This window comes from Anarrhichthys ocellatus, unplaced genomic scaffold (assembly GCF_004355925.1).
Source record: "Anarrhichthys ocellatus isolate YVR2014 unplaced genomic scaffold, GSC_Weel_1.0 scaffold1376, whole genome shotgun sequence".
NCBI lineage: Eukaryota > Metazoa > Chordata > Actinopteri > Perciformes > Anarhichadidae > Anarrhichthys > Anarrhichthys ocellatus.
Window position 1 is genome coordinate 1 of NW_022281350.1, and position 11,532 is coordinate 11,532.

Consider the following 11,532-nt stretch of genomic DNA (forward strand, 5'->3'; position numbering starts at 1 on the left):
TGTGTGTGTGTGTGTGTGTGTGTGTGTGTGTGTGTGTGTGTGTGTGTCACACATCCGGTCCAAATTTCAGGTGATCTGGAGTAACAAACCCCGACCAGCTAGCCGTCCATCCTCATTCAGCCATAACACGACGTGATTGAACTTCCTTCTATTCAGGGGAAGTCACCCTAATCCCTGCGCAGTTAATCCAAATCTGCATCTGTCCCGCGTGTCCCCCTCCGGGCTGCCGTCCAAAACAGACGCAGATCGTTCCTCACAGCAGGACAAACAGAGCTGGGGTAGACAGACGCTTACTGGGACTAGCCGTCGGGCATTTTGGGGGGCGTCGACCTGTATTCTGTTGCTGTTTGAATGAGAACGAGAGAGAAGGCGGGAGAGAAAAGATGGAACAAGGAAGGAGAGAAAGAGAAGGCATTTCCTAACATGGAGCCGGAGAGTATGAATCTCCTTTATGACCAAGGAGAAAGAAAAAGAAAGGTTGTGAGTGGAATGGTTGAGACTGTTGCTGCTGCTGAGAGACCAAAATGCATGCGGTCTGTTGAAGCCTTGCTGTCATCGAAAAGAACATCCCTTCCAGGAATGTTACAGAATGTGCCAAAAAGATAAACCACTGTATCACTATAAACTCACTTTAGAGCACCACAGTCATCCTAAATTATTGAATCAAGTCTCTATACAAACACTACATACAGTAGGAGAGGCTACATTCAAATCACAGGAACACTAGGAGTATTAGTCCCATTAGAAATGCTATGAACCTGCCATAAAGTTACATGTACTACTGAACATGTTATGACACCCAACATGAATACTACTGCATGGAGTTTTTAGGCAAACGTAAGTCATTTTATATAAATGTGATAGGAATTTGGGGTGTTAATTAGAAAATACATATTGAGCCAGCAGGTGTGTGAAAACAAGTTAGCTAAAAATAGTAAATATATCGTTCACATAGTTAGTTAAAAGTGATGGATAAATGGTTGACACTTAGCTTAAAGTTAACGATAAACTGTTGAAAGACATGGCTAAAATGCTAAATGGTGAAAATACGATAGCTGAAACAAATGAAAAGGTAAATTGGTGGAAGTATATTATGTATTTAACATATCTAATTGTAAGTGTTCGTTAGTTGGGTACATGTAATGGATAAGTTGTTGAAATTGCTAAATTAACAGAAAACAATGGCATTGTTTTGAAGACACTATTTCTATGTAGAACCATTATGAGACCGTAATTTCACTCAGCACAACAGAGCCATTCGGGAACATTACAGAAACATTGTACATTATACATTTTGCACAAATAGTCAACAATTAGTGATGCCATAGCAAAAACAAAAAAACATTTAAACCCCCCTGCTGAGCAACCGCGGACATGCAACAAGCCTCCAGGAATACCACAGAAGAAGAAACGCGTGTAACAGTCTAAGTGAGTAAGGTCAGTGCTAAGGCTCGTTTTGAGTCACTTTGGTGATATCACTGGAATACTGTAACGTTGCTAAAGTGCATTAAGGTCACTGTCAACTCACTACGGAGCTCCACATGTACACTGAACACTGCTGGGAATATTACTGGCGTATCGCAGAGGTATCCGAGGTGAAGTTAGTCAACTCACGTGCCGAGGACTTCTTTCAAATCAAAGATCTTCTTGATGTCGTCGACTTGTTTTTTCCACGTCTCTCCTCTGCCGGTGTCTCCGTTCTCCCGAGCCATGGCGCTGCTTTTACCGGCCCGAGTCCGACCGACACTGGGCTGCGGGAGGAGGGATGCGATCAAAAAAAAAAAAGAAAGAAAATAAAAACGTAGGAGTATGTGAAATAAAGGAGAATGAAGCCGAGCTGCGTGTAAGAGGTTTGGAGAGTCCCAGTGGTCTGTGCTCCTCTGCTGCAGCAGGACCATGTGAGTTCTCCTGCAGGTTACTGTGTCCCTGCTGCCTCCCTCCTCCTCTTCTCGCTCTCCCTCCTCCCTCTCCTCATCGCCGGCCGCCTGGACAGCGGCTGTCAAGTTCACGAGGACATAACAACGCTTCTCGTCAGAGCTTTCGAAATAAAATCCTGTTGATTTACATAACGTAGGAGCACAGACATTAGGTTACTTATATTGGTTGATAGGATGTTCAGACAAATAATAATCATATTGGTACTGTTTTTACTTGTGTTAATAATTATTATCACCATAATTACTATTACCAGTACGAGGACTAATAATATAAAACGGGTACTATTATCATCATACTTTATATATATTTTGAACTTAATAAAAAAAAAAAAGATTAGCAAAATCAGGGAAGCCAGCAACCTGAATGTAGCTTCAACTATTAGGTGACATGCAGTGAATATGAATTAATCTTGTACAATGCAAATATTTAAAAAAAACATGACCAAACAATATATCACATTATAAGCGTAGTAAAACCAGAACCTATATCGGTTTGAGGATGGAGCTTTTATCATTTCATCCAACAATTTAACGGTAAGGCTAACTGTTATCAATTTCACCAAAATCTAAAACGATTTAGTTCTGCTGTGCTTTTATTTTGAAGTCAACATTTCCCAATTTCCTGTATTACGCTGGTTACGTATGTCTAGCTTGGTGGCGGACCTGCTGCAATTGTCTAAACGTCGTTAATTGCTGCACCGTCGGCACTTTTTCGGGGCCTCCACCTTTCCCCTAACATATTTATGCATTAAAAATCCTCGTCTTCCCATGTTTATTTCCTAACTGTGAAATTGCTTACTGTAGGCTATAATTACCCCCTAAATTCGAGCTTTATTGTGGCAGTGCAGGTTGTTGATGTTCAACAGAAAGATGGGATGCCGCTCACGCATCCTGTCCGACAGAGGGAGAGAGGCGTGTGTATGCGGGTCTGGTCGGGGCACGGTGGCGGTAAATTCGCAATGCACCAACTTGCTGACAACCATCACGCAGACCATCACCGTTTTGGGGTCCCCTCGGGGCATCCGCGGTGACAACCGGCTGCAGCTGCGCGTTCACCTGGGTTTAACCGGCCCGCATAACACCTGGATTACCGAAGTGTCCGTTTGCAGAGGCGCACTGATCCCCCAGACTCTGACAGCTGCAGGCGCTGAGATCAGCTCAGGCCGGGTTACAGCTCACAGTACGCACGCGCACGCACACACACACATACATACACCACACACAGAGGAGGGAGGGGGAGAGAGAGAGAGGACAATATGTTGCAGCCTCAGCTGCTCATGAGTATTCTGTCTGCAAACTACTGCAGCTCTTCCTCAGCAGCAACCAAGAAAAACTCCTCTCCCTCTCCCACACCATTTACTCCATGTCAGCAAATGTGACCTCCCTCTGATGGAAAGATGATTAGCCGGCTGCAAAATACGGAGGAGGGCATCAGAGAGATGTTTAAAAATAAATACATTTTCAAAAGAAATAAGAGGATGAAGTTCGAGGAAGATGAAGGCACGGTGCTGCCTGTTGGCAGCTTAATCACCGGCCATACATCTTAGTGCACGCATGCAGCAATGATCTCATTGGCTGGGCCCAGAAGCACTACACTGTGTCAAACCGACTCAGCTCCCCCACCTTTAAATACATGGGAGATATATTGTCAGATGGGCACCAATTTCATCACATAAGCTCATCTAGATGCCGCTCAGGTCACAGCCGTGAACCCCCCCCCCCCCCCCCCAACAAGACATGTTGACATGTCACAGCGAGAAAAAGCACAGGTGGAAGTAATAACACAGATGATGGCTGAATTCCTGCTTTTATTCACGCTGGCTCAGTGTCACGCTGCCACGGCTTACTGTGACACTTGAATAGCACAGAGCCATTGTTAATGTCATCAGTAACACCTGTGCTTTTCCTCCGGCCACATGTCAAAATGTCTGCTGTGGGGGGCTTCTAATGTTTCCCTGAGGAGTAATTCATCTTAAGTGGTTTAATTAGCATTAGGGGCTATTAAAGGATCAATCAGCCCTTTCTTTGAATAATGTATAGCGTTTTCTTTTTCGGAGCGTTAGGCTAACATCTCCTATTACAGACCGCTTTAGTAATGCATTGTAATGCATTGTACTGATGTATTTCTAATATGTTGTTGACACCTCTCCAGAACAGAATCAATAAGTGAACATAACCTTCATGAAGTAAAATTGATTGCATTGCTGTGTATTATACTGCATTCATTCAGCCAGGGGAACCGCATAAACTAGTAACTGCTCGTACATCTTTTCAGGAAAACCAAATATGTCATTAATCGACAGTAGATTGCAGAGTGGAGTTGGTCATTGGCTAAGCTTTGTATTCACTGGTACAGATACTTTAGCTCATCCTCCAGCACCACAGGTCACACCAGGACACATCCTCCAGGTCTGGCTGCTTTGTTTACGGACAGATTTCATTAAAAAAATAAAAGAGGACTATCGTGATACAACCCCCACAATATGTGCCCTGTGCACCGTTTCACATCCACAGCCTTTCACCCGGGGAGCTGTAACTCATCACACCAGCTCTTTCCATCTCCCTGTAATTGTTCAATCAATCCAGAAAAAAAACCACACACAAAATGAACTGCCCTGCACATGCAGAGCTCATTTGGCTCCCAGCGTAATGAGAGCCGTTGGGTGACAAAAAAAGAAAAAGCACAATCAAATGTGCTAGGTTACTGCACCCACCAGACTTGAGAGCCGAGCCAATACACGACAAGAAGTTTAATGGTGTTTTTCTTTTTGGAGCAACAGTCTACAGTGATGCATGATGGGGGGAAAAACAGAGCTGGAAAAGAGCACTCGGAGCAATGAGGGTGTCGAAACTGCTCAGAGGGAAATTGGTGAGGTGGGTGAAGAAATGAAAGGTGACTGTGATGAACGGCGTCGGTGTTAAATAAAAAAGTCCGACGCACACGGACGGTGAAACGTGTGCGCTGACTAGTTCATTTCTTAACTCTATTTGGGGACGCTATTTGGGCTGCAATAAAGATACATGAACTATTACACACGCTTATTTTAAAGCATAAAAGCAGGCATTCCTTACAGTGTTTGTGAATACATCCGCTTACATTTTATTACCCTCCATTAAAAAAAAACAAATCATTCCACCCCCACCAACACAGAAATGAACAACTAACAGACACCGCAGAGGCCTCCCCTCTCCTGTCTCACCGAGCCATTACGATCGGCAAAGACGGCAGACACTCAGCGGCACAAAATGAATCCTCAGAGAGCCATTACACACGATCAGCCAATTCGACAATTTCCATTAGACTAACGCTGGGGAGCTACTGGAGGAACCCCGGGTACACGGCGCAGCCTTCACAGACGAGCGTGAGAGAAAACAGGACAGAGGGGGTGAAAGAGTCACTGCATGCAGGAAAACATCATGTGGAGGGCTGCTCTGCTGCTTCCAGATACACTGTGTCACTGTGGAGCGTTCTCCTCCTCTTCCTCCTCAGAATCTTCCTGTTGGCTTTTCTTCTGTTGAGAGAGGAGACAGAACAGGAGAGGAGATTAAACTTCCAGGTTATACTTGAGTGTAGTACATTCACACAAGGGGAAAAAAAAGACTGAATTTAGATCCTATAACCAACCCGTTTGTTAGTCATTTTACGCTCTACAATATCTGTGCATGGCAACAGCAGTCGGGTTTAAGTCAGAGGATGAAAAAAAAAGTAATCATGGACGTGATTGCATTTGTTACATTGATCTTACATTTACATCGAACTTATATACTATATACAATGGGTACGGAAAGTATTCAGACCCCTTTAAATTTTTCACTGTTTCATTGCAGCCATTTGCTAAAATCAAAAAAGTTCATTTTATTTCTCATTAATGTACACTCAGCACCCAATCTTGACAGAAAAAAATCAGAAATGTAGAAATTTTTGCAAATTTATTAAAAAAGAAAAACTGAAATATCACATGGTCATAAGTATTCGGACCCTTTGCTCAGCATTGATTATATATTGGCCGCATTCATCTTTCCTTCAATTGCAACCAGTCGTCCTGTCCCTGCAGCTGAAAAACACCCCCATAGCATGATGCTGCCACCACCATCATGTTTCACTGTTGGGATTGTATTGGGCAGGTGATGAGCAGTGCCTGGTTTTCTCCACACATACCGCTTAGAATTAACGGCAAAAAGTTCAATCTTGGTCTCATCAGACCAGAGAATCTTATTTCTCATAGTCTGGGAGTCCTTCATGTGTTTTTTGGCAAACTCTATGCGGGCTTTCATACGTCTTGCACTGAGGAGAGGCTTCCGTCGGGCCACTCTGCCATAAAGCCCCGACTGGTGGAGGGCTGCAGTGATAGTTGACTTTGTGGAACTTTCTCCCATCTCCCTACTGCATCTCTGGAGCTCAGCCACAGTGATCTTTGGGTTCTTCTTTACCTCTCTCACCAAGGCTCTTCTTCCACGATTGCTCAGTTTGGCTGGACGGCCAGGTCTAGGAAGAGTTCTGGTCGTCCCAAACTTCTTCCATTTAAGGATTATGGAGGCCACTGTGCTCTTAGGAACCTTGAGTGCTGCAGAAATTCTTTTGTAACCTTGGCCAGATCTGTGCCTTGCCACAATTCTGTCTCTGAGCTCCTTGGGTAGTTCCTTCGACCTCATGATTCTCATTTGCTCTGACATGCACTGTGAGCTGTAAGGTCTTATATAGACAGGTGTGTGCCTTTCCTAATCAAGTCCAATCAGTTTAATTAAACACAGCTGGACTCCAATGAAGGAGTAGAACCATCTCGAGGAGGATCAGAAGAAATGGACAGCATGTGAGTTAAATATGAGTGTCACAGCAAAGGGTCTGAATACTTATGACCATGTGATATTTCAGTTTTTCTTTTTTAATAAATTTGCACAAATTTCTACATTTGTTTTTTTCTGTCAAGATGGGGTGCTGAGTGTACATTAATGAGAAATAAAATGAACTTTTTTGATTTTAGCAAATGGCTGCAATGAAACAAAGAGTGAAAAATTTAAAGGGGTCTGAATACTTTCCGTACCCACTGTATATACAGTTGTGTGAAAAAGTGTTTGCCCCCTTCCTGATTTCTTATTTTTTTGCATGTTTGTCACACTTAAATGTTTGAGATCATCAAACAAATTTAAATATTAGACAAAGATAACACAAGTAAACACAAAATGCAGTTTTTAAATGAAGGTTTTTATTATTAAGGGGGAAAAAAATCCAAACCTACATGGCCCTGTGTGAAAAAGTGATTGCCCTCCCCCCCTGTTAAAACATAAATTAACTGTGGTTTATCACATCTTTGGAAAGCTGAGTTCAATTTCTCTAGCCACACCCGGGCCTGATTACTGCCACACCTGTTCTCAATCAAGAAATCACTTAAATAGGACCTGCCTGACAAAGTGAGGTTGACCAAAAGATCCTCAAAAGCTAGACATCATGCTGCGATCCAAAGAAATTCAGGAACAAATGAGAAACAAAGTAATTGAGATCTATCAGTCTGGAAAAGGTTACAAAGCCATTTCTAAAGCTTTGGGACTCCAGCGAACCACAGTGAGAGCCATTATCCACAAATGGCAAAAACATGGAACAGTGGTGAACCTTCCCAGGAGTGGCCGGCCGACCAAAATTACCCCAAGAGGGCAGCGATGACTCATCCAAGAGGTCACAAAAGACCCCAGAACAACATCCAAAGAACTGTAGGCCTCACTTGCCTCAATTAAGGTCAGTGTTCATGACTTCACCATAAGAAAGAGACTGGGCAAAAATGGCCTGCATGGCAGAGTTCCAAGACGAAAACCACTGCTGAGCAAAAAGAACATAAAGGCTCGTCTCAGTTTTGCCAGAAAACATCTTGATGATACCCAAGACTTTTGGGAAAATACTCTGTGGACTGACGAGACAAAAGTTGAACTTTTTGGAAGGTGTATGTCCCATTACATCTGGCATAAAAGTAACACGGCATTTCAGAAAAGGAACATCATACCAACAGTAAAATATGGTGGTGGTAGTGTGATGGTCTGGGGCTGTTTTGCTGCTTCAGGACCTGGAAGACTTGCTGTGGTAAATGGAACCATGAATTCTGCTGTCTACCAAAAAATCCTGAAGGAGAATGTCCGGTCATTTGTTCGTGACCTCAAGCTGAAGCGCACTTGGGTTCTGCAGCAGGACAATGATCCAAAACACACCAGCAAGTCCACCTCTGAATGGCTTAAGAAAAACAAAATGAAGACTTTGGAGTGGCCTAGTCAAAGTCCCGACCTGGATCCGATTGAGATGCTGTGGCATGACCTTTAAAAAGGCGGTTCATGCTCGAAAACCCTCCAATGTGGCTGAATTACAACAATTCTGCAAAGATGAGTGGGCCAAAATTCCTCTACAGCGCTGTAAAAGACTCATTGCCAGTTATCGCAAACGCTTGATTGCAGTTGTTGCTGCTAAGGGTGGCCCAACCAGTTATTAGGTTTAGGGGGCAAACACTTTTTCACATAACTGTATATAACTTTATAGGTCTTTGTTTTTTAGAAATTATGTATGACTGACCTTTTTTTAAATTAACTGTTTTTAAAATCTCATGTACCCCCTGCAGTAAACAAAAGTACCCCTATTTGAAAAACACTGGTTTAAAGTTGAGATAATAAAATGTGTTCACATCCCTGATCATGTTGTACATCTATTTATAAATATATGCAAAAAAAAGAAAACAAATTTCTTCAAATGTCAAAAGCCAATCATCTTTTCTTCCTGTAAAACTAAATATGATGCGTGCGCACGTAAGCTAGTACCAAACAATATTAGCGCTACATTCTAAGCCCGCCCACTTTTACGCAATCCAATGCGAAGGATGTAATTTAAATCCCTCCGCTTAAATATTCTGTTTGACTGGGGAATACGTCACACAGCACAGAAGATGAGGACGCCGCAACTTCCCTTTCACTGAGGCATTAAATTATAGTCCTGCAGATTTTAGTTCTGGTTGACAACAGCTGTAGTCACCACTGAGAATGAATGAATATCCATGACACAACCTGCGTTGTTTGCAGCTATACTTGTAAGGACGCAGTTATACTTCCTCCTCAGAATGCCGGGGAGTTCTGGCTTACGTCATGATGTAAGTAATGAACAGTGCATAACTTCCATGTCTTGTGTACATGTCGTGTCCCGTGAATACCGTTTGAAACCAGCGTAGGAATGGCGGACCCTGCCACTGCTGATGCAAACTACCAAATAGAGAGGTAACTAATGGGTGTAAATCAATGTAATCCCTATAGCAGTTTACTACAGTAGTTTACATCTGTCTGTCCAAAATGTCATCATTTCGTCATTTTATCCTATTTGACGTTTTTTGTGAAATTATTATAAGTAGCATATGAATTCTTGAGTTACGGACAAAAACGTGTTTTGCGAAGTAACGGTGACTTTTGACCTTTCACCAAATTCGAATCAGTCCAACCTTGAGTTAAGGTCGACGTTTGTGCCAAATTTGAAGAAATTCTCTCCTGGTGCTTCTGAGACAGAATCTAATATTAATAATAATTTACGAAGTGATCATCATGCTGTGTTGAAGAAGACTTGAAACTAGCATCTGGGACCATAAACGCATGTTTACAATGTTTGCTGAGGTAATAAATCATAAGTAATAACGGGGGGTTTCTCATATTCTTGCATATAATCAGTATTCTTTTGGCAACCAGAGGAGTCGCCCCCTTGCCTATTGAAATGTACAAACTGTGTGCTATGTTTGTTTAGTTTTGTTTTGTTCGAAGGAATGCAGGATTTACGACTTCTGCGTCAGCTTCACTCGTCAGAACCGAAAGGATGCCGCCTGGTTCTGGAGCAACATCTTACCAGTTTGAGGAAGTCGATGAGTTTGTAAGCGTCTTCTCCAGCGGAGAGGTCGACAAAGTCCCGTGGGATTCGGTAGCTCAGACAGGGACTGGGCTGCACCGTCACCTCGCTGGTGGTGCAGCGGAACGCAGGGCCTTCCTGCACGCACGGAGAAACCACACAGTTGCCACAAAACGGTTCTCAGTATCGATTGACATCTTTTTTTTGTATTTATCTATAGAATGCGTGCGTCATGACGGCTGACCTGCTGCTGGGCGATTTCCCCACCAGACGTCAGCTCCTCCCAGCTGAACAGCAGCGAGTCCGTCACCTCTCCGAATGGGTTCACGTCAATCAGCCACACCCTCCCCTGCAACACACACGCACACGCACACGCACAAAAGTCACTCAGTCTGCAAGCAGCATTTAAAAAAAAAAATGTACAATATCCAAACCCATCAGTGTGCTTACCTGGCTGTCTCTGTAGACATCAAGCACAACTGTAAAACGGACAAAAGCAACAGTGCAGTCATTTAACATTCACATTATATATATATATATAAAGTTAAATTATTTATTCATCCTGGAAAATAAAAATAAAAAAGAGAAAAATAAAAAGCACGGCGATGCTCACAGTCCTCGTCCAAGAAGTTGTACTGGATGTGCTGGCTGAAGAACTGCTCTATGGCGTGAAGGATCTGCTCCTCCTGCTTCAGGACGTGCTGGTAGTGCTGCGTGTAGTCTCTCTGGGAGATGGCTGTGAACAGACGGACGCACCGTTAATCGTTTCTAAAGCAGCCGGCCGAGTGCAGCTCAAACATCATTTCATCACCGATATACAACGGAGAGGTTTTTCAAACCAATTCCAATGTGGGACGTATTCTGCAAAGCAATCCAGCATGTTTCCCTCCTCATCCAACTTAGTGGCCCATTATACAAACGATACAATGGAGATGTGACGATGGTCCCTTCCGTTAAAAACAGTGAAGAACTCAGATATTTTCAATAGTAAAATCACTGCATTTAAAATGTTACTCAAGCAAAAGCACAAATGCATTAGCATCAAAATGTACTTAAAGAAAAAGCACTCATTATACAAAACGGCCCATTTATATCATAAACGGTGGAGCATTAATGTATCTTTTCTTCCAAACTGTAGCGGATAGAGGTGCAAAGCAGCATAAATACCAGAGTAAAGTTAAGACAAGCGCCTCAACAGTGGCCGGTACTTCAGTAGATGTACTTCCCCCATTGGTTAACAACAATCACTGCTTTCTTTACACCAATATGTTGAGGATTTTTCCAAATGTTTGGGCACAAAGCCCGAACGGAGAGGGACAGCAGAGGGTTATTACCGATCAGTTTGCTTTCTTTGACGAAGCAGCGAAACTCTCCGCCAGGAATCAACTCGCTCCACTTTCTCAGGACCAGCTGGGGGGACAGAGGACAACATGGAGGAGGGGCTCAAAGTACCATTCAATTTGACAATTTGATCAGCAAAGTAAGTACTGAATTTCCTTCTGAGCAAAAAGAACTCTGGGAGAATACAACTGTATTAAACAAGCTAAGAAAAGTAGTATTTAGTTTAAAGAATACCTCATAGTTTAGGACCGGATCTGGGGAGTCCTGGTCACTGCATGCGAGGAATCTGCAGAAGGAAATGAATGACAGATACAAACTGTATGCATGTTCTGTAGCATCACATGGGTTTGGAGTTTATGATCTCTATTTACAGCTTGGCTGCTGTGTCTTTGCGAGAGA

At 43.0% G+C, this 11,532-nt stretch overlaps 1 protein-coding gene across 1 annotated transcript; it reads right to left on the reverse strand.

The window, feature by feature from the left end:
• Nucleotides 1-4,672: 4,672 nt before the first annotated feature.
• Nucleotides 4,673-11,475, reverse strand: LOC116377532 (cell division cycle protein 123 homolog; the record flags this gene model as incomplete). Its single annotated transcript, XM_031839179.1, has 7 exons — nt 4,673-5,449; nt 9,793-9,930; nt 10,037-10,141; nt 10,243-10,271; nt 10,406-10,528; nt 11,127-11,202; nt 11,368-11,475. Coding segments are annotated over 7 exons (636 nt in total), but the record flags the coding sequence as incomplete, so codon positions are not given.
• Nucleotides 11,476-11,532: the final 57 nt, after the last annotated feature.